The sequence below is a fragment of the Panthera onca genome, chromosome A2 (assembly GCF_046562875.1).
Source record: "Panthera onca isolate mPanOnc1 chromosome A2, mPanOnc1 haplotype 2, whole genome shotgun sequence".
Taxonomy (NCBI): domain Eukaryota; kingdom Metazoa; phylum Chordata; class Mammalia; order Carnivora; family Felidae; genus Panthera; species Panthera onca.
The window spans coordinates 139131715-139156428 of NC_138340.1; the positions used below are offsets into that span (position 1 = coordinate 139131715).

General features: G+C 39.0%; 1 protein-coding gene across 4 annotated transcripts in view; it reads left to right on the top strand.

Annotated features, from left to right (window-relative positions):
- The first annotated feature begins 2959 nt into the window (after positions 1 to 2959).
- PTPRZ1 (protein tyrosine phosphatase receptor type Z1) overlaps positions 2960 to 24714 on the top strand; it is a 184461-nt gene continuing 162706 nt past the window's right edge. For 2 of the 4 annotated variants that reach the window (XM_078440090.2, XM_078440091.2), the window contains exon 1: positions 2960 to 3341. In XM_078440090.2, coding sequence (XP_078296216.2) covers positions 3284 to 3341 — 58 coding nt within the window. In that variant the 5' untranslated portion in view covers positions 2960 to 3283. The remainder of the gene's footprint in view (positions 3342 to 24714) is intronic. The other 2 variants (XM_078440094.2, XM_078440097.2) reach the window with 1 other exon arrangement.

A 24714-nucleotide genomic window follows, 5' to 3' on the forward strand; every position in this document is an offset into this window, starting at 1 on the left:
AAGAACTCAAGGGCTTTCTCACAAATTGCCCCTGGCTGTGTCTGGATGCAATTCACTCTAAAATCCCAGATGAGACTCTCAAAAAGCATGTTGTCCATTCAGCTACCCAACTATCATATTAATTGTATCCTGTTTTGTTATCGTTTGGGTGGAAAAAAGTATTCTCCCAGGAATGTGCAAAACTCTGCATATAAACACAAATTCTCAGGACTGAAATGTGATTGACATGATAGGCATATCATAAATAAACTTTACCAGCATGTGCGCGCGCACACACACACACACAGAGGTTATAAATATAAAATATATTTTATATGATATGTATTATAGAATACATATTTTTATATTTATATCAATCGATGTATGAATAAATAAAATTTAGACTGTGAATGAAACCATGTGGTTTTAGAGGTTTATAACTTTAACTCACAATGGCTAATGTATTTGGACTATGATGTGTGGTAACATGTCTCAGAAATTATCATGACCCTCAATAAAACTGGGAAATGTGAGATACAGTATGTTTTTGTTGTTTCCACCCTTCTGATATGTTCTCATCTCCCACACCTGGGCTATTGCAATGACCTAATTTTCTAAGGACCTGACCTCCAGAGCCTCCCACTCCATCACCCTTCCCAGGACTCTCAGATCCACATTGGGTGGTCCTGGAAGTCCATTTTCCATTGTTGTCACTCAGTCACATAAAGTTGGTTGTCATTCTTCTCCCCATACAAACCTTAATAGCAACTTCACTACTCTCCAAGGTGACTTTTGTGTCTTCCCAGGTGGATGACAATCTTTTTAAATATGGGAATGGAATTAGGAGAAACCACAGGATCCACCTGCCCTTTTTACCAGGGTAACTTTGACTTCAGCAGTGCCTTTGTTTTGTGATCTAACACAAAAGAGTGACTAGTCATGTAATTTTTTTGACCAAGTGAGGGGAGTTAGGATGATATTTATTACCATTGGATTATTCTGGCAGTCTGCTGGGGGTAGACTTGATAACTGAGACCTCCTGGAATACCATACATGCCCCAGAGCAAACCGAGCTTCTAAACAGCTGAAGTTCTCGGTTGTTCTTTTGTGGTTCTTTCTTGCTTATTATTTCAGGTATAAGCTCCTCCACTAGGAAATCAGTGTTTCCCATAGTTTGACTCCACTCAATCTGCTCAAATTTAATTCACATTGTTTTTATAGCACATGACATCTGCTTTTCATTTCCATCCCACCTCTTTGTATGTCATTTTTTTCCCAGCTAGTCCTCCTCCATTAACTACACATCTCTAGGAAACCTCTGCCTACTCCAGCCCATGTTAAACACTTTCTCTAAGCTCTCAGTGCGTTTCTAGTTTATATCTACACTTCTTGCTAATGCTAGGAAAAATTTTCTTCCCAGGTGGAAACTCACATGAGCAATAATCAAGTCCCATAATAACTTACAAAAGTTACAGCATTTCTATTCTTATTCATGGGAAAAATAAGGTCAAATGTCAATTTATCAATATTTATATGTACTCCTGAACAAACCTTCCAGATAGATTGGAAATTTGTTATTACACGGCTATAATCAATTCCTTAAGCAACAGCAAATTGCATCATTAGCTCTGCACATTTAATCTAGTGTTGAGAGGTTGTGTATATTAGTGAGAACTGGTAGTAATACTCAAAATACATTGTGAACCCTATTTTGTACGTGATAATCTTTCTTGAAATATTTAAGCTAACACACTATTTTTGAACCAAGAACAGGACACGGGAGTACACACTGCACAGATAACCTACATCAATGGTTCCTAAAAATACAAGGGATAATTTCAGAACTTGACTTTCTGTGCCTTAGAGTGGATTCTGAAAAGGCTCCAAATTGGGTCTCATGTAGTTAGAAAAACGTACTAACACCTAAAGGATATATAAATAAACATCTGTGAAAAGCATACAAATGTTCAGGGCTCTGGGCAGTCTCTAGAGGATACCAGTTGCCTTATCTTTTCATTTAGGCTTCGAATTAATTCCAGCAAACTTTTAGAGTACACCTACTATTTTTGCCTTTGTGCTAGGAGCTCGGCCAGAACAGTAAATAAGACAAACTCCCTGCCATCAAGGAGCTCACAGTCTAGTTACAGAAACCACCAAAGAAACAAGCACGTACAGCGTGACATTTCCAGCGTGGAGGGAGCAGAACGTACGTATTATATTTCTTTTGTATACCCTTCAAACGAGCAATTAAAATAAATCTTTCCGGGCGACCCTGTGAGAGGAGGCACTTCGGTAGTTCCGTGCGGGAGGAACATTGCAAGGTTGAAAGTTCCCCCAAGCAGCTGTGCACAACACCACAGTTTGATTGGAGCCCGGGGAGGGGGCAGGGTCTCATTGGTCGCAATCATGGCTGGAGATTATTTGCAGTCAACTGCCCTAGAGGTAATGGGGTTTGGAACTACTTTGGTGATTCGGTAAAAGAGAAAGAAAACGGAGAGGGGGGACTCAGCTTACCCAGGAGCCCCCACCACTTGCTGATTGGACCCACTTAGCATCTGCAGGGAGGACAACAATGAAATGAAAAATATTTCCAGGGGTGAACCCCACGGGTCAATCTCCGGCTGTGCGGGACAATGGGGGGTCTGGCCTCCTCTTCTCTTCCAAAAGGATGAAGGAGTCTTAATGAAGAGACATTTTCTCCGCAAAGATTCTAAACCCCAGCGGGTTCCACTAACTCCAGAGCAGCGAAGCCACCGGCAGAGGCCGGGGGGGAGGGGTGTCGCTATGTGAATCGCCACTCTGAGACTCGGGCCCTGAGGGACAGCCGCGTCCCTGAGCCCCTCCGCCCGCTGCGCGCGACCCCGGGCGGGCTGCACGCTCCCAGCGGCGCGCTGCTGCGCCCCCGCCCCCGCCGAGCCGCGGCGCGGCGCGCACACCCGGGCCGGAGCGCGCCCCCGGCACACAGGCGCCGCGCGCTCCGAGCGCTCAGACCGCGGCCGCAGCCGGCCGAGGACAGCAATTCCCGCGCGCCCGCCGGCATGCGCCTGGGCTAGCGGCTCCCGGTTCCCGCGACCACCGCGCGTCCTGCTTACGATTATTCCCGTCTCACTCCCAGTCTCTCTCTCTGCTCGCTCGCGCTCCCTCTCGCTCTCTCTCGCTCTCTCAGACACACTCACATACGCGCACACACACAATCTCCCACCAATCTATACGCCGGAGGAGAAAACATTTCCGTCGCGCCCCCTCCCTCTCCACCGCAAGAAGCTGAGCAGCCGCGTGGTGGGGGCCCTCGGAACGTCTGGAAATGCTAATCCTAAAGCGCTTTCTCGCCTGTATCCAGCTCCTCTGTGTTTGCCGTCTGGGTGAGTGATCAGACCTCGGTGGGGTTCCATCTCCGGGATCGTGTGGGACACTGTGGGGGGGGGGGGTGGTTGAGAGCCTTAGATACTTGCTGCCTCCGCCGCCATCTAGCAAGGAGGGAAAAGGCACGGTGGAGCCCACGGGGTCCACGGCGCCGCGGTGGGTGTTCAGCGGCTTGGGAGAGTGCGCCCCTCCCCACCTCGCACCTCTGCCACCTTCCATCCGCCCTCGGGGATGCGAGCTCCGTCCGGAGAGAGAGGCTCGCGGTTCACGGTCCAAGTCCGCCGGGCTCTGCTCTCTCCCGTTTGGCAAAGTGTGGAAAGAGCCTTCTAGGTACACGTAAGAAGAGAATAAAACCAAGGTGCGGGGCTACGTACTAGATCGCGTTTTTGCTTTTAAGTTCATTATGGACTTGAATGGAAAATACACGTGCCCGATGCGAATAACACACACACACACACACACACACACACACACACACACGTCTAAAAGGTAGTAACAGGAACAAGCACCAACCTGACTTTTCAGTGTTTTCCAGTACTTTTAATTTAGTCACATTCAAGTCTGGGCAGTTACCTTAAAAAAAAAAAAAGTTTCTATCAAAATTTCTGTCATCGTCTACCACTGCTGCCAAAGTCAGAGGAAAGCTGCAGGTTGATACATTTATTCATGGATTCATCTTTCATCCACCACCTTCCAGGTTATACATTCAATACTGAAATTACATTTTGAAAAAAATATATATTTACCTGGGATGCAGATTCAAGTGTTCTAGTCATTTTCCAGAAGAATTGTTAAGATTGGGTTTTTACATTTTGTTTCAAAAAATCTTTTTTCCTTCATGAAGATTTCCTGTTATAATGGACTATAATAGGTTTGGAGGTATTAATCTGAAAGTCAGAAAAGGTACCTCGGTTTGTGAATACACATATTTTACTCTTTTCCGTTAGAGGATCCCATTTTTTTTAAATTTTAGATTGTTCATTATAGATATTAACCTACATTTTTATTCAATTGATGGTGCTCCTCTTGGAAAGGTAACCTTTACAAAGAGAAATCATTTTCATGTTCTAACTAATGAGAATTACATTTCAAATATGGTGATAATTGCCAACAGCCCCCCCCCCCCCCCCCCCCCGGTGATACATGGACATAGTTTAAATTCCCAGTGCTTTACAAAAATATTCAGGGGTGATGTGATACACAAGGTTGGCATTTAAGACTTGCAGGAGAATCTGGTCCTGGTTTTCTCTAAAACCACAGAGTTAATTCTGGAGGGGCAAAGACATTTTTTGAAAGTGCTGTGCTCATCAAATACACACCTGTTGAATTTGCATTTTTATTATAGATCTGTTTTAACAAGAAAGCTAGGTCGTCTTGGTACTTAGATTATTAGTTAAAGTAAATTTCACTGTAGTACAGAAATAAACCAGAGAATATTGCTTTGTATGCCATCCAAACCACTGCTTTGAATATATTATAAATTTTTAAAAATTGAGTTATAATTTGCATACCATATACTACATCTTTTTTTAATGTTTATTTTTGAGAGAGAGAGAGACAGACAGACTGAGAGACAAAATGCAAGTGGGGGAGGGGCAGAGAGAGGGAGACACAGAATCCGAAGCAGACTCCTGGCTCTGAGCTGTCAGCACAGAGCCCTTGTCTGGGCTCGAACTCACAAACTGTGAGATTATGACCTAAACCGAAGTCAGGCGCTTAACTGACTGAGCCACCCAGGTGCCTCCTAATTCATCTTTTTAAAGTGTATCAGTTCAGTGGGTTTTACTATATTAACAAAGTTGTGCAACCATCACCACTATTTAATTACAGAACATTTCAGTCACCCCCAAAGAAACTCCATTAACAGTCATTCCTTACTGTCTCTGACCCCAGCCTGGTCAACCGCTAAGCTACTTGTATTTTCTGTATATTTGCCTATTTTGAGCATTTCATGTAAATAGAATCATGCAGTATGTGGTCCTTGGTATTTGACCTGGTTCATTTAACATGATGTTTTCAGGATTCATCCATGTTGTAGCCTGTATCAGTATTTCTTTCCTTTTTATGGCTGAATAACATTCCATTCCAGTATTTCCAGTGTGCAAAGTCTTTTTTCAATAAAACATTCTTTATAGCTCATTATTTTGGGTTATACAGATTTTGGTTTATTGGATGCTTTCTTTAATGCTTTGATGATGTAAAATTTAACTACAAAAAATTAAATTAATGTCTACGAGGATCACAAGTTTACATAACGATATTGAATGTAAGCCTGTATTAGAACTCAAAATGTGTTTTTTGTGTGTGACTGACAGGTGACTACTTTTGTATCCCTTCCCATTACAACAAAGTTGACCTTTTACATTGTTGCCCACACTTTGACCTAGGGCCTTGGCAGCCTCAAATGGGGTGAATGTCTTGACCTCAGGGTAACTTGTTTTGAAAAACTGAAGCGTATTATCTACAAATAAGATATGCTGCCTCCATTTCAATTATTTTTCCTCCAACATGTGCTATGGTATTTGTGACTATATTTGTTGCTCATCTTCAGGGTTCTTGGAGCCAACGGGGTGGCCTGGCATATGTAACAGATGCTCAGGAAAGGTCTGTCAACTGAGATGTGCTGTGTCGGATGACAGCTCCAATACAGTTGAGTGTTAGGCTGCCATTGTTACTATCATCCTAGGACAAGTTGTCGCATTCATTAAGGTGTACTTTGTTAGCAATTAAGAGTCAGTTAGCAAGGAATGACTTTACCACTTTCCATGTTTAAAATGTCCTGATGTTTTAATCTGGGCATATAGACCAATTGCTTCTTTCAAATAACTCTCCAAACAGAAAAAATTACCATTAAATCATTTGGACTGAAAGAAATCCTTTCTTTACAAGCTAATACCAGGGATCTCTGGAGACCAAAGAGGAACATTATGGGTTTTTTTTTTTGGTGGATGGGGATTAAATATATTTGTGGGTTCATTTCTTTGGGTAATTCTATCAAAATTGGCCCGTGGCCTCTGGTATCTTTGCCAGAACTAGCTAGATCATGGTTCTCACACTAGCGTAAGCATCAGAATCACCAGGAGAACTTATGAAAACACAGATTTAGGGGCTTACTCCAGAGTTTCTGATTCAGAGGGTCTGGGGAGGGGGGGCACTGAGAATCTTGATATCTAACAAATCCCCAGAAAATGGTGATGCTATTGGTGCAGGTCCATACTTTGACAACTACTGAGCTAGTTTAACATTTAAATGTTAGCAAAATTTCTGGATTATTGACAAGTCTTTTACTGTGGAATTGATTTCTGATACCCAACTCAATAGTATTTTTAAAAATCACCTAAGTTAGACAACATTAAATGTTACTCGCCTGAAGGAGATGCTTAATCAGAGAGGCAGAAATTAAAGATGGCTCCAAGGTAATTCCCTGAGTGAATTTGGACTTTCTCAAGAATAATTGAGAGGTTTTCTACTAGGTGGAGAACTAATATAATGACTACACAACTCTATCATTATTTAATCTTGACCCACTGAACAGGTAATAGGAAAAACTTCAGTGGCTTTCCTGTGAGGAGGCTAACTATGAGTCACAGAGGAGAGGTAGGTGTTTTAAGAGCTTTTAAGGAATAGTTTCTCTCAACTAAGGAGAACGCAGGATATTTGAATTGAGTTACAGCCACGCAAGGTACTCTGAATTCAAGAGTTTAAACAGTAGTATGAAACATGTAATGAATCAACTTCTGAGCTTTTAAGTCATATCTTACTGCTTTAAGGAACACATTAACTACAAACTGTACTCAATTCCTTTGTGAGAATTAATTGCTTAATTTATCCTGAGTATGGAATCAGTAGAATCCAAAATGTTGTGACTCTCAGTTTGGTCTATTTATTCTCTGAAAACAAATTGTAAACAGGAATAGAAAATACGCATGCTTCTTTCCCTAAGTAATAACTAGTCTCCATTCAGGAAATTAATTACTTTTGATTTGCAGAGGAGCAATTTTCTTTATTTCATCCCTCTCCTTTTTATGTAGACGGTACTTGCTTTCGCTCAGGGAAGTTTGCCAGGATAAATCATTTCATTGATGAATTCACTTATGCTCTCATGCCTGCACTAGATATTTGGGAACTTTCTTAAAGTTTTATGTTGTGGGAATTTTGCTTCTGGCAACAATTCAGGTTCAGGTTTTTCCAGAAACATGAGCTGCATTCCCCCATTCCCCTTGCTCCAAAAAGCTTTGACTTCTGTCTAATCTGGTAGCTTTGCTTGACCGTTCATTTGCCAACTGTTCAGACTACTGTGGAAATGGAACCCCTCGTTCAAAACCAGAGGATCTCAAAAGAAGGGCTTGGTTAAGAAGATGAGCTTGTGTTTTATTTCCATTTACCATCTACTCTGTGTTTTCCAGGGGCTGAATATTTTATGTACGTTTTCTCATTTCATTCTCCCCCAAACTGTTTGAGGTAGGTGTTTTCATTTTACACATTTTACAGCTGAGGAAAGTGAAACACAGAAAAGTCAAATGATTTACCTAGTATCACTCAGCCTGTCTTAGCCTAAGTGTTTCTTCTGCCTCTTGAGCCTGAGCCTTTTTCTATTTTATCTCCTAGGAGACCAGTTTGCTGTTTGGAATTTACTAGCTTACTTCATATGAGATATGATGTTATATCTCACATTCTCCTATGTGCTTTCTTGCAGCTCTCCATTCATTATTTTACCCATGTGCTCCCATGTTACTTTTTTCCCTTTAAACAACAGCAACAACAGCAACAACAACAACAACAACAACAACAAAACAAAACTAAGGCATAATTTTACCCTTTCTAGTGTACCATCTTGGAAGTTTTGACACATGCATATGGTCACTTAACCACCTTCATCCAGATGTGGCACATTCCCATCAATACTGTTTTAATTACTCTTTCATTATGCATTTCCTAAGTGCCTGACATCTGCTAGGCAGTAATAATTAAGCAGTGTGTAAACCCACAGAGTCCTAACACTCATGATGCCTCCAATGCAGCTGATCTGATTCAGTCCCCACTATGAAAATTTTCTTTAAATCTCACTTTTAAGCTACTTTCTTCATTTAGAACTAGTTGCGAATAGTGGTCTTTTCCAAATCTCTCTTAATGTGTTAAATATGTAAGCTTTCAAATATATTACAGTGTTTCCCACTTCATCAACAAAGTCAGTGGTAAAAGTCAGAGCCAATTTAAACAACACATGCATGTTGGGATTGTGCTTTACTTTTAATGGTTTTTTTTTTAACTTTTAATGTTTTATTGGGAGTAATCCCTAGCAACAACTTCAGGTTACAAAAGGAAATCAGTTTTTAACCGCGTTTGTAATTCTTCAGAGAAATGTGTAACAAACTGTATAAGCATTAAGGGGAAAATTATTTGATCATATTGCGCAATCCTAAAACACATATTTTAGAACTGTGATTTCTAATACCATAGCAACTAGGCATATGTGAACATTTAATTTAAGTTTATTAAAATAAACTAAGTCAGTTCCTCAGTCACAGTAGCCACATGTGGCTGGTGGCCCGATGCATTGGGGCAATGCAGATACAGGACATTTCTACCACTGCAGGAAGTCTGTGAACAGTGCTGTTTGGAATTAAAAAAAGCTGATAAAATGTTGTTATTACTGATCAGAAGTTGTCAACTCTACTAAAAACACTTCTAAAGTCATTAAAATTATTTTTAGTGTTGATACATGTAGGCGATTTTTGTCCTTTGTTGCGTCAACTATATAAAAATCACAGAGACATTCTGGTGACCTTAGGTAGAGAGCAGAAATAGATGAAGAAAATTTAATGGCTACTTGGTGGCCTTTATGGACTCAGGGTGAATGGGAGAGACAGCTGCTAGTTCAGGAGTGAGTGTTCTGTCCTCACAGCTCATGTTCCCTAATTTGTTGCAGCATTCACTATATTGCTTTTGCAGTGCCTGTCTCCCCCAACTGGACTGGCTCCTTGAGGGCAAAGACTGTATTTCATTCATCTCTGGACTCAACATTCTTGGATTTAATACCTACAGTTGGTGCTTAATAAATCTTTAATGCATAAGGTCATACAGAGATAATATTGTACAGCTTCATAGCAGTAGTTTTTTGCCCTTGAGATCAGCCAGTTTCCTCTTGTCTTTCCTTCTTTTCTATTCTATTCTATTCTATTCATTTTATTTTTATTTGTTTTAGAGAGAGAGAGAGCACATGAGCAGGGGAGAAGGGCAGAGGTAGAGAGGGAGAGAAGAGAGAGAGAGAGACAGAGAGAGAAAGAGAAAATCTTAAGCAGGCTGCATGCTCAGCACAGAGCCAGATGCAAGGCTCACGCAGGGCTTGATCGCATAACCATGGACTCGTGACCTGAGCCAAAAATCAAGAGTCAGAAGCTCAACCGGCTGAGCCACCCAGGTGCTGCTGGCCTTTCCCACTTTTGATTCTGATCCCAGTCTTTGAGACAGATCTGCATTCACCTTGACCCATCCATTTTTAATGCTACTTCAGGCACCAGGACTTCACTTTGATTCTCTCACATAAGCATCACATAGATCCAGTGGCTATCTGCATAAAAAATGAAGTCCCAATGATTGATCATGCATGTGTAGTAGCAGGAGCAATTTGACATTTAATTATAGATGTCTTAGCATCAATGAAGCTTGGATATGTCCCAGGGAGCAGTATGTATGTGCCTGTGTGTGTGTGTGTGTGCGTGTGTGTGTGTGTGTGTTTATGAGTGTGTGTGCACATGTTCACCTGTTAGGGAGGAGAAGGTAGTGAGGGTGAGGGGTGGTTAGTAGTGAGAAATGAAATATCTTGAACCCATGAAGACTGCATTTTCAGTCAGTCAAAAGCCATCATATTGGATTAAGTCCTCTCTTGTCACTCTGGCCATAAGAGGTAGTGGCCCAAGGCAGTTCTGGAAACCAGATAAATGACAGGAAGTACAGTTACATTATGTGGATATGCATGCTTTTGGAATTTGTAGTTTTATCATTCATCACAGAGATGATGTACTGAACCTAGCTTAGCCCTGCACATAGAGATGTTCAGCAAATATTTGAATTGAATTGAATTCATATAGAACAGGCAATGACATGAGTTAGAAATACAGAAGTTAAAAATAGAAAAAAGACTTGCTCTTTTTAAAAACATCCTGATGTCTGGATATTTGCTTTATTTTCTATCACTCACCTTCCTTCCTTTCATGTTTTTATGTATGTGTGTGTGGCTGTTCCCTTCCATATTCACTTCCTTTAAGCACAAATCTAAGACAAAAACAAAACAAAACAAAACAAAACACCTCAACATTGCTCAGCATCTCAATGAAGAGTTAGTTAGGAGACTGATACTATTTGATACCATTATTTAAGAATATTTTTACTGTGTTAATATAATTTGGGGAGCTTTGTAGTTAACACAGTTTTAAAAGTATTGATTAACATTTTTTTTCTTCCCCCAAATTCTAGTATGTTAAAATGGGCACGTTGTTTTGGGCTTTTTTGCTTCTGATATTTGCACACAGATATTAAAGTAAATTCAGTTATTCAGGGTCCTCATTACTGTGAACTTTGTCCTCTCATTCAATAAGCATGCATCAATTTATGTCCACATTGACAAAAGATAGATTTTTTTTAAGTTTCCCTGGAAATACAGCTTTCATATATTTGAAAAGAATAATTTATTAATTAATAAGCAAGAAAGATTTTCTGTTAAAATATCCATGACAGTGACCACAGACACCTCTCCACTCTTAGAGAATCTTTCTGTCCTTCTCTTTCTCTGCCTTTTCCATTAACATGTACTCCAGAATTTGTATGTTCTTTCACTGACTGGACCACTTGTTTCTTGAATTCTAAAGCTGTAATGTATTTACCTCAAGATGGGGCTTGATACTAGCCCTTTGCTCTGAACTGATCAACTCAGTACCGTGAGTAAGAATAAAAGAAAATGTTGCTGTTTAAAATGACCTCAATTTTTAGCAGAGATCACGATCACCACCAGAGTCCAGATTATGTGCTTAGAATAATAAAATGCTGGCCATATAAAAAGAACTTTCTAGGTTTTCTCATGGTTTTCAATCGCATTGTCATCAAAAAAGTTAAAAGTTTGTTCCGTAGGGACATTTTCACCGTCTTGCATTTCTTAAATGGGATATATAAAAGTGGCGTTCCCCTAACACAGAGACTTTATCAGACTCTTGGTCTGCCCTGAGGAGCATATTGCACATGCGATATCACTGTTATGTTTGTTTCAGTGCAAAAAAAAAAAAAAAAAAAAATGGAAACCATTGATCTAGTTCAGTGGTTTGCAATCCTGGCTGCACTTTGGGAATTACCTGGTGTCATGAACTGACTCTTTGTGTCCCCCCCAACATTACTGTTTTGAAGTCCTACTACCCAATGTGTATAGTATTTAGAGGTGGGGTCTGTGGGAGGTAATTAAGTTTAGACGAGGTCATGAGAGTGGTAGGATTAATATTTTAATAAGAAGAGAAAGAGAAACCAGAGCTCTGTTTCTATCATTTGAGGACAGAGTGAGAAGGCAGCCATCTGTAAGCCAGGAAGAGAGCTCTCTCTAGCTAGCCCCTTGATCTTGGACATCTCAGCTTCTAGCACTGTGAAAAATAAGTGTTATTTAAGCTGCTCAGCCTATGGTATTTTGCTATAGCAGCCCAAGCTGACTATATACTTGGGGAACTTTTAAAACATCCTGATGTCTGGGCTCCACCCTGAATCAAGTATATGCGTGGGTGCAGAGCCCAGACATGAATATATTTTTTTAATTCCCCAGGTGATTACAGAGTACAGCCAGAGTTTAAAACCACCATTCTAGGCCAACCTCATGATGCTACTAATCTCAGTTCATTTGTCTTAAGGTAGAGATATTGGCAAGTTTCATGCTATCCTGAAACAAAGCTAGTGCCACAGGACAAAGGCCCTGGAAAACTTCCCATCCCTCTCTCCTGTTCTTAAGGCAGCTTCAGTTTCAGGGTAACCTTAGAAGGAGGAGTAAGGACTACAGTGGTTGACCTCATAGTCTTTGCAAGCCAGAGAAACTTCAAGAGGCCAGACGTTCTTGGAGTTGGTCCAAAGATTCACATCTCTCAGCAGGTGGGAAGAACAATTGCTTGTATCAGGACATGAGCACAGAATAGATTTTATTTTGTCAATGATACATATTCTTGTTGTGCCCTTGTCTTGTTTAGTTTCTTTTTCCATGTATAATTTGTTAGAATCAGAGGTATTTTCTGTCATGTAGCAGATATAACATTTAGCTACATTTTTTTCATTCAGCACTTTGTTTTGTGTGTGTGTGTGTGTGTGTGTGTGTGTGTGTGTGTGTTTAAAATTACATTTGCATTTTTTGTCAAGTCTAGGCATTTTCTTTTTACTGTATTTTAAAAGGCATTATTTAAAGGCATATATTTAAGAGGCATTTTGTTTTTACTGTATTTTAAAAGCACTAATAGCTCTACTTAAAAGTTAACAAAGGTCTTTTTTACATGGTCCAAACAACTACTTCAACATAGTCATTAATGGTAAAAACACAAACACAAATCAATTTACTGAATCTTTATGGAGCACCTTCCTTGTAATTTCCTCTAGAGAGAGTATTCCTCCAGTGGTCTCCTAAGCTTTTGCAAGAGAGAAAAATCCATACCTAAATAGCTCTCCTACAAAGCAGAGGTCGTAGTACATGAAAGTGTGAGTCGTGAGGCAGGATAGGCTAAATTCACCTCTGGGAAGGTTTCTAGGAGGAGGTGGGGCTGGATGTAAACCCTGCAGGGTGGCTGGGTAGAGCATTAGTAGGGCATCAGTGGCAAAAGGATGGCATACACAGAAGCATGGAATGGGAGTGATTGTGCTGTTTAAAGGGAGGAGAAAAATCGGGAGGTATGTACTAGTGGAGAAGTATCAAATAACAGGTAGGACTTCCAGTGGTTAATCGAATGATTTAGGGTTTGGAATTTATCCAGTATATGATGGTGAACTATTGAAGGGTTTTGAGTAGTGGAATGACTTGATTAGATCTCTTTATTTTAGGAAGATAACTGAAGTATCAGTATAGGGTGGATTGGAGCAGAGTGAGACTAGGGATCAGGAAGCTCAATTTAAAAGACTGTTACAGTGTGACAGTCAAAGGGGAAATTTGATAGATCATTTGGAGGTATAACAATACCATCCTCTTTATATAATACTTTAATGATTAACAGGTACATCAAATACCTCACCTCATTTGATATAAGTGCGGTTGGCATAATTACTGGGTCTTGGTGGGTCATTGGTAGTCTTCAAGGGAGTGTCTTACCTGGAAAGTTAAAGGTGTCAAGGACCATATAGAATCAAAGAAATATCCATGAAGAAAAAGTAGAGGCAACAAATACATACTGTTCTACTGAAATTGATAATTGGAAGGAAAGAAATGAGGGAGAAACAGAGCCTGGTAGCTTGAAGATTGCTCATTTATTGAATGGTAGAATTCCAAATTTGTTACCATAAGATGTAGGAGTTGAAGCTAAACATTTCCTCTGAAATGATTAACTCAGGGCCTTGAGAGTTAATAAGAAGAATTGGTACCACTTAAAACGGTCTATTTTTAAAGTTTTTTTCTTTTAAGTAATCTGTATACCCAATGTGGGGTTCAAACTCACGACCCTAAGATCAAGAGTCACATGCCCCTCCAACTGAGCCAACCAGGCACCCCTGAAATGATCTATTTTTATTAATTTTAGTAGAGGTCGTAATAACAACAACAACAACAACAACAACAACAACAACAACACTTTTTTCCCCCCTAAGGATGGAAAGAATTTGAGTATATTCATAGTGTCAGACTAATTTTATCAAGTCTTATCAAAATTTGTGCTCTTAAAAATAAGCACCAGGTACTATTGAGACATTTCAGTCAGCTGTATGCCAATAAATAGGCTTTCCTAATATCCACAATTTCAGATTGCTTGAAGGTATCATATTCACGTCACATAGACTGGTATTTTATAAATTGCTTGCAAACTTGTGTTTTACATAAAAACAGTGCAATGAAAAAGAATCTATAGAATAATCTTCCCAGAAATTTTAAAATTGATTTTAGCAACTTTTTTAATTCATGAAAAATGCAATAGGATTTTGTTACCTACTGTATGTCTCTTAACATATATTAAGGATACATGAAGTGATAAATTAACAAATCATTTAATTTAGGAAAGCGATAACGTGATGCCTGTCAAGAATGGAAATGTTGGTGTGTGTTAACCTATATAATGAAGTAATATATTTACATTGTGCTATATAAAAGTTGGATGCAAGACTTCTGTATGTAAGAAATATGACTAAATAGATTCTTAATGAGTAATATTTGGTTTTGGTAATATTTCCTTTGATGGTTTTCAGAGCGAGTAAATGACACATGGTATGCATACATATAATATATATTTGTATAAGTATTTTTATGTATTTATGTGTAAATATGCATGTATTGTATATTGTATCTACATGCATATATGTGTATGTGTATATATATATATACATACACATACACATACACATACACACACATATACACACACACGGTAAATAAGTAAGGAATATATATGTTTTTCTGCTTCCCAATGCTTTTATGCTTTATTTTGAGCATTAAAAGATTAAATCCTTTGGGAAAATTGTTAACTGTAATGGTAGGAATTACCTGGGTATTTTCAGCCTTACTTTTTCATGCCTCCAGCACAAAGAAAGGAGAGGGAGAAAGTCTACTTCTTCTGTGAGCTGAATACAGTGCTGTCCCTCTACAAAGGGGTCAAGTCCAGGTGAGATCAATAGAACTCATTTCACCAGACCTTTATTGAACAGCTACTGTGTGCTTAACACTGTGCTTGGACTTCAGTAGTTTTTCTTTTTGATAAGTTAATCTAGCTGCAGGTATCAAATGAACCCTGGTGGGAGCACACCAGAATGGAAAATAATGAAATAAATATTAGATTGTACGAATCAGATTGTAAGTCTGTGGAAAGTCATATAAAGGGGAGACAAAGATGTAAATTCATTTTTAAAATGTCTCTGTGAGCATATGAGTAGTACTTCCTCCTTTTGAACATGGAACATTTACTTTACATTTCAATAATTTAAGCTTCTTTTGCGTTCTCTCACACACCCTTCCTTTTTTTTTTTTTTTTTTTTTTTTTTGTTCTATACAGAACAAAGAGACACATCTATTTTATTCATTTTAGATTATTCACTCAGAGAGGAGCTTGAACCCCCAAATTGGTTGGGTTTTGCAGCTCTAGTCTGAAATGCATTTAATTCTTTTCAATATTCTGCATGGCCACCTTCAAAATAATAGGTAAGCAGCAAAATATATAAATAAAATGTGCAAGTTAGAACACTCTTCTTGTATGGTCTGTTCGACACCTACTGCTAAGAAAATGTCATGTAATTGCCATCGTGAATTCTGTCCCAAATTGAGGCTTCATTTTTGGTGGTGGCAGCTGCTATTCTGTGACAAAGGTAAACTCTTAGTGCTAAAATTTCAAAGAATGACTTGATATGCATATGATTCTTGGCTAAAAGTCTATCATAATGGGGTAAGAATTTTGGACGTAGATGTCAGTGCTGTCTGCAGAATGGATTCCTGGAAGGAAGCACAGAGAATGAAATGAAATCACTTTTAATTAGCCAAGAATGTCTAGCACATGTTGCCCTTGAATCCTTTAAGATACAGCACAATCTGGGCATCATCTATCCCACAAGAGAGATGGCATGATCCATCTCCTCGGGCTTCTTTCTTGCCTGCGATTCCAATTTATTTTCTTCCCAGCCTTTCATTACATTGTAGCTATTTAGTATTCTTGGCAGAAGACATCAACAAAACACAAGATGCTTCTTTGTTGCTTAATAACTTATTCAAAATTTTATACTAACCCCTCCATCCTCCCCCCCCCAAATGATAAAGCACCCATAAAAAAGTATTCCAGTTCCCAGCTTGGCAGGGGCTTCTCAAGGCTGCAGCTCTTCTCTCTTCTTCCCTTCTCCCTCCCCCACCCTTTACATTTTTTAATTAGAATCCTACAGCATCTGTCAACTTGAAAAAATAAAACAACTCTTAGTTTTTACAACATGATAAGAGTTTTTTTTCCAAACATGATAAGAGATTAAGTTGTATTAGACTCAATGCCATTCAAGCAGGTGAAGATTAAAAGTTTTGTAGCCTGATAATCCCTCCACTAATGATAATGGCATTTAAACCCTTTTAAGGTGAGACAGGTTGGGTCTTCTCTGAATGCTGGCAGAGAAAGTGCACCTCTATGCACCGAGTTTTCCCTTAGAGATACATGGAGAGTGCTGGTTTTTTTAATGTGAGGCTTTGAGACTGTAGTACACAGTCTGCTGGAGATTTGTTTTGGTGATTGCATTACTGGAGAAAACTCACCAAAAATAGGTCATCAAGAAAAGATTGATCCAGACCTTCTTGTGTGGAAGTAATTATGCTTGCTTATTGCATTCTGTTTACAATCCAGTATGCCAGACTATGCAGTTTTGGTGAGAAAATATGTTCACATACAATCCCGTTTAGGATTTGTAGACTGGAGTTTAAGTTCTCACTGTTTGACCCTCTCAAGATTCTTCTACGGTATTCAATAATAGAGAAGGAAAACTTTTTTTCATATATGTTCTTGCTTAGTCGCCTATAAATCTCATACATACATATCAGTTGATCAAAACATAGTTGGAAAGTTGCAGTTTATTAAATATCACTCACACATATGCACAGAGCCACAAAAATAGCACAAATGCTTCCCTGTTAACCTAGGAAATCCTCAGCAGCCTGTTCTCTTGCCAAAATGTATACAGTTGAATAAACACACCGTAAGCATGATATGTTTGAGGCAAGTTATTGCTCGCCTACGGCCAATGTTAAAAAGGTGTTTGCAAGTTTGTAGCAGTGGATATTGGAATGCTTTTAGGAACTTGCATCTTAGAAGAAGGACTTTCCTTTTACATAGTGTGTTCTTGTAATTGTCAGAAAGAAATTTTTCAGCAGCTGACTTAAGTAATGAAACACAGTAGAGGAATAAGGGTCTCCATCCATGGAAACCATTAAGAAAATAAGGGATGGGATTTTGTGTTGTTTCCACTCATCGTTAGAAAGGACCCATAGGTTCGTGTAACCCTTGATGTCATATGATTTCTTTACCCGGGCGTGCAAGGTACTTCAAAGCCTGAACTCAGGCTGCCTGTTCAGTGTGACCTGAACCTCCACACCTGTGCTCCTTCGTTTTGGCTCAAGCTTTTCCTTTTTCTTTGGTGGCTTATCGTCCCTTGTGTACCAGTTATCTTTCACCTCCACTGTGAAATCTTCTCTAACACATCACCATTCCTTGCCAGAAAAGAGGAAGCATCACTCACATCATATTTCAATTGTTTCCATAGCTCTCTTCCCTGAAGGAGTCTGGTTTTAAGAGATGAACACACTGGGCTCTACAGGCCCCTGACCCATGTAATAGGTGCTCAGTAAGTACTTGTAGCATAAATCAGTGAATGAGATTCCTTCCACAGCAGTCACTTAAAAAAACAAAAACAAACAAAAAAACAAAAAAACAGGAAATGCAGTAGGACCCATCCTGTCAAATGTGAAATGTTACCACTGCCTCAGACTGATTCAGCACACTTTTTAGCATCAGAAGAAACTTGGGATCACATTTCCAGCATTTGGAATTAGAATTCAATTCACCCTCAAATTCACTCAATCCCTCTTATTTAAAAAAAAAAAAGTAAAGTAAAAGTAGGTCAATCAAATTACATTCTCATTTTAACAGGTCCAAGAGTCTATATAGATTTTGAACTGAATTGGCACACGATCACGGCAACTTCCTAAGGGCTTTTACTCTTGGCATTCAGACTTTTAAGAAAGAAAATTAAGTGATTGGAATCGAGTACAATAGTGAATGCAGAAGAAGGGAAGAAAGATGACTGTGGCCAGAAACACGAGAGAAAGAGGACTATAAGTTTCTTTATTCTAAGTAGCGGTGGGAGAATCTACTTGTTGGGCTGCACAGCGGATGCACCATTTCTATGGCTAAGTTTTCCCTATGTTTCCTGTCAAGCCAGGGTTTTAATGAAACAAAAAGATACCGGATCCCTCTCGCTAACACCTCCTCATCCCTCCAACACTCCAGCCAGTGCCAGCCAAGAGCATTTCTCTCAGTTCCTTTTATCCTTCTTCTTCTTCTTCTTCTTTTTTTCCCTCTTTTTTACCAAGAACAAGATCTGAGATATGTGAGATCCTGTTTGATTCAAGCTAGGAGAAAGCACTGTATATTTTACAGCCACTGGTTACCTGTTGCCATCAATAGCTGTATTGTCAGAGTTTTATCATGGATCCCATGCTTCGACATTTGTGAACAGTATAAGTTTTAGATCTGTAGAGTTAAAGCTATTTTCCTTGGGAAAGAGACCAGTATTCTTGATACCTCAAAGCTTTAAAAAAAAAATGTGAGAAAAGCAGGGTTATGCCCTGCCCTGCTTGGGGTACTAAGAGAGACATTCTAAAACTACATCTTGTGACAGGAATCAGAATTTGTTCTCTTTGGACTGCTTAGCTTGCTTACAGTGTTGTTGGAGAGTCCATAATAAGACCTGCAAAACACAAAGAGATTATGAGGAAATAGACTTTGAATAGATTACACATAATCACAAATAGATTATGAAGAATAGACTGCTGAAAACAAAAGGCTATCAAGATGGGGCAAAGTTTGATCAAATGCTATAGAAGTTAGTGTTCTGTTCAATAAAAATAATTTATTTATGAGACTGATAGGCAAATAAAAATTATGTGCACAGACTTCTGTAACTTCCCAATTCTACGAAAATAATGATAAGAAGCCCCAATTCAGGAAAACCTGTCCTAGTTAGAATAGGACAAAAGATCCATGAAATACATAATCACATATACTGGGGGAAAAAGGTCATTATTTTAAAATAGTGTAAATTATACTAATATTGAATACTAGATGATTTAGAAAATTATTTTCAAATGTTTGTTTTAATATGCCCAGGACAAAAGGTAATCATTATAATTTAAGAAATACAAAATTAAAAGAAAACAACCCATCTGAGGAAAATAATTATAACATTCATATATTTTATTAGAAGACACTAAAGAATAAAAAACAAGATGACACTGAAGAAAGAGGATGTTTGTTGAAATAAGTAGTGATGCTTGATAGAATATTAACTCTGTTATTAAAACATAGTTTTAATAGCAGTTTAAAAAGCTATTATTTTAGAAGTGCTTGAGTCAGCTGGGTATCTGACTCTTGATTTCAGCTCAGGTCATGATCTCAGAGTCGTGGGATTGAACCCCGCGGCAGGCTCCAGGCTCAGGTGGTGTGCAGGCTCGCTCTTTCTCTAAAATAAAATTTTAAAATTAAAAAAAAATTAAAAAGCTACTATTCAAACTTTCTAAAGTTTTATTTATTTTGAGAGAGAGAGACAGTATGAGCAGGGGAGGGGCAAAAAGAGAGAGAGAGAATCCCAAGCAGGCTCTGCACTGACTGTGTGGGGTTTGAACTCATGAACGGTGAGATCTTGACCTGAGCTGAAATCAGGAGTCGGATGCTTAACTGACTGGGCCACCGAGGCTGCCCCCAAAAAACTATTGTTTTATTATATAACAGAGGCAGCAATGTGAGATCTGATGAAGAGCGGGCAAGTAGTGGTAAGCGATGAGTAAGGTTCTTATGGGACTTTGGGAAAATCAGATTTTCAAGTACAATTTTATAGGAAATTAATTAACTTATTGAAGTTTTAAAATTATGAACACAGTCAAGAATTAGGTGGATTTAACATTAATTTTTAAGGGATACTGTATTTTCATTCTGTTGTTTAAAGAGACTTTAAATATTTTTGTTATTTAACATGAGGTTTGAGTTAAACATTCAGTATGAGAAGCCTGGCACAAAATTCCACCAATATGGTTATGGTTCTTTGAAAGCAATATTAGTCATCGAGTTATGTGTAGTCTATGTTTTTGGAAAAGCTTACTATGACTCCAGAAGTTTTTGGTAAGAAATTATCTTCTGCGCAAAAGCAGAAGGGACAATACAATCTTAGGTGATGTAGACAAGACTTCTATGAGTGACTTTGGGAGGACTTCTTCCCATCCTGAGGCAAGACTCTGTGTGAATGCTTACAGTTAAAGGTCATATGTTTAGCAGCAAAATTCTTTTTTTTTAACATTATATACATTCATATTTTAAGTGTTGGTATTTTCTTTCAAATTGTTAGCTTAGTGTAGGATAATACGAATTAATCAGTAAATGCGGTTAAAATAATGGGTGTTCCTTAACATACCGTTATTTTTACCATTAAAAAAAATTCTCTTGACTTCTGCTGCATTTGTCTCCTTCCACTGATCACTGAATTTTTGAAAAGTGTTTCCTGTACTCACCATCTCCATTGGTTCTTTTCCCGTTTGCTCCTGGACTTGGATTCTACACAGGATTCTGTTTCTAACACTTCAAAAAACTGTCCTCATCAATCTCACAAGGGCCCTCAACATTGCTATGTCCAATAGTCAATACTCCTGGCCCTCATTTTATTGATCTACATGCAACTTTTAAAAAAATTTTTTTAACCTTTATTCATTTTTGAGAGACACACAGAGAGAGAGAGTGCAGGCAGGGGTGGGGCAGAGAGAGAGGGAGGTACAGAATCCGAAGCAGGCTCCTGGCTCTGAGCTGTCAGCACAGAGCTTGATGTGGGGCTCAAACTCGTGAACCATGAGATCATGACCTGAGCTGAAGTCGGATGCCTAAGCAACTGAGCCATCCAGGCACCCCCACCTTTTTTTTTTTTTAATGATCTGTAAGCAACTTTTGAGAGCTGTCACTTTGTCTATTGGTGAAGATTTGTTCACTTGACTTCCAGAACACCACGCCTGCCTGGTTTTCCTGGCTGTCTCATTGGCCACCTCCTTCACTTTTGCTGTTTCCTTCTCATCTCCCAACTTCTATGTGTTGGAGTCCCTGAGACTCATTCCTGGGGATACTTCTCTTTCCTGTCTACACTACTTACACTGTTATCCCATTCGTATAGTCTCTACATGGGCGATTCTCAAATTTATATCACTAGACCAGGACTTTTGCCTGCACTGCAGCTTACAGAGCCAACCGTCCACCTCTCAAACTTGGCCTGTCCAAACATGATCCCCTGCCCTTCCTCCACCCCAATCCCTAACTTTCTCTGTTTTCTTTATCTCAGTAAATGACAACTTCACTTTTTCAGTTGCTCAGGCCAGACATTTTGCAGTCATTTGGATTCTTGCTCCTCTCTCACAGCCTGCATCCCATCCATCAGCACGCTTCGGTGTGCCTCCTGGTTTATCTTTTCTCGTCATCTTCAGCCATCACTGCCATTAGTTAATCTGCCCTCATCTCATCCTTGGGTTATTTCCCTAGCTCTCAACTGGTCTCCCTGCTTTGCTTCAAAATCGGCCCAGCTGATTTTGTTCAGATGTAAGCTAAATCGTGTCACTCCCCAATTTCCTGTTTGACTCAGAGTAAAAGCCCAAATCTCTACAGTTTTCATCAAGCCATGAATGACCTTGTGCCTGCCCTGTTACTTCTCTTCTGGCCTCCCCTGCTCCACACCCTTACTCTGGTCTCACTGGCCTCCTTGCTGCTCCTGAGTCACCCAGGCAGTCTCCTCTGCGCTGTGTTTTTGCTGTTCTCTCTGAGTGAAATGCCCTCTATAACTCTTTATGTTCTACCCCTTTACCTCCGTTGGTTTTCACTCAGTGGCACCTTTTTATTGAGGACTTTCCTGGCCACCTTGTTGTAAAATTGTAACCATTTCCCCCAGATGGCTTCAATTACCCGGTCTTTATTTTCCTCCTTATGCTTATCACATTTATTTTTCTACATTATATCCTTCCTGTCTCTCCTCATTAATAAGCCTCAGGAGGGTCTGTGTGTTTATTCACTCTGGACCCAGTCCCTAGCACAGTGCCTGTCACAGAATAGGTTCTCAGTGAATAGGTGCTCAATGAATAGGTAAATAAAACAACCCCCCCCCCTTTTTTTTTAGTTTGATTTTCCTTGAATTCTATTTTGGCTGGTGCCACCATGTCATTCTTTAGTTTGCTTTGCCATATTCTTTTTGATTTTTTGTTTATTTATTTTAAGAGATAGAGAGGGAGACAGAATCCCAAAGCAGGCACCGCACTGTCAGCAAGGAGCCTGATGTGGGACTTGAACTCATGACTTGAGCCAAAATTAAGAGTCAGACACTTAACCAGCTGAGCCACCCAGGCGCCACTGCTTTGCTATATTCTTAAGCTATCCTTTTATTGTGTACATTTCATGTAACTTTCCATTAAGTGTCCCTTAAAAACATCATGTAGTCAATTTTGACTTTATCTAAAATCTGTGGGGGGTTTTTTAAACATCTTCCCTACGTCTTGTGTTATTATGTCATATTTATGTATTCTCATTGTCTACGTTCTCTCTGGTTTTTGTTTTATGCACTGTCTAGACTTTGCATTTATCTTTTCCCGAGTCATATTTTAAATTCTTCTTTAACTTTAACCAGTAGAATGCTTTAAAACTTTTTCCTCTGGTTGGCAAGAGAGAAACTGTTCCTGTGACCCCTTCACCACAACAGATGTGAAATGCATTACCTACCAGCAAGAGCCTTCTTGCCACACTCCACCAACTTCCTTCACCTGGCTTCCTTCACCTTCCTTCAACTTCTCTACTACTGTTACTTGCTGTCATAAATACAGATTGGTTATTTAAATACAGAACATTGTTATTAAGTCAGCATTGCTTACATTTTCTTTGGACATTCATAATTAGTTCAGCAACAGTGGTGCCAGATACATCTGGATTACTTTGTATGCCTTACAGTTTACAGTATTGTTGTTTCATACTGTAATTTTATCATTCTTGGTTGGTCTCCTCTTTGAAGTAATTGCTTAAAGGAGATTTAGGTGACTTGTTTTCGGTATCAACACACATATGATAAATTATTTTTCTCCTCCAAGTATGAAAGACAACAAGGATGGACATAAAATTATTTGATTGCGACCTTTTTTCTTATATGCTTTTTAATATTATAGCACTTAGTGTTACTGAGAAAAGACTAAAAGGTTCCACCAAAGACCCCTTCTTTTCTGCTAGAACTGGCATATTTGATGGCTGGAAAACAAGGCAGGGGTGATGGGAGTAGAGCAGCACCCTGGTTTCTTCAAAACGGGAGGCTGCATGATAAAAGGAGGGGACACAGATGTCTGATTAATCGAGACATTAGACCTACAGAATGTATCATCTCTCCATTGTCAAAATAATTAAATACATTAAAAATTATATATCTGTGACTATAATATTTAACATGACTAATTCACAAATACTAAATTTGGCTTTTCTGTTTCACCATTTGAAAGGCAAAGTCATTCTGCCTGATACATCATAGAGTTCTGCAAGCATTTCTCATATATTTACATACCCATACCCACATACCCATATATGTGTGTGTGTATATGTGTTTGTGTGTGTGTGTGTGTGAATTTCATCAGTGACTCTTAAGAAAACAATCCGGTCTTTCTGATAAGATGCTTGGGATTTGCCCAAAATAAAGATAGTTATAATTTAAAACTCTGTTTTTTTAATTTTTTTATGTTTTATTTTATATTTGAGAGAGAGAGATCAGGGGAGACGCAGAGAGAGGGGGAGACACAGAATCTGAAGCAGGCTCCAGGCTCCGAGATGTCAGCACAGAACTTGATGCAGGGCTCAAACCCACACACCACAAGATCATGACCTAAGCTGAAGTCAGACACTTAACTGATGGAGCCACTGAAGCACCCCTAATTTAGAACTTTTAAAAATGTGGTAACCTTTCAACAATATTTTGTTTTTATTTTTATTTGTTTTAGAAAGAGAGAGAGCCCTGACATGGGGCTCAATCCCATGTCCCTGGGATCATGATCTGAGCCGAAATCAAGAGTCAGCTGCTCAACCAACTGAGCCACCTAGGCACCCCAAGAATATATAATATTTCCTGCATGATAATGAGTTTCCTTGTTCTGTGCAAAAATCTATTTCATGATTATGAAATTATCGTTGCAAATATTCAGAAATTGCCCAAAATCTATATAAGCAAATGTGACCCATAATTCCACTGGTGATAAATAGTTTTAACATATTAGTTTACCTCTTTCCTGAAGTTTTGCTAAGTACCTACACACATACCACACACAAAAATAGGGAGAGAAGCAGAGAGAGAAAAAATGAGAAAAGCATACATTTTGAAAAAAGTTTGCCCTATTCAAATGGTGATTTGCCTTTTGAATTTAAAATATAGTGAATA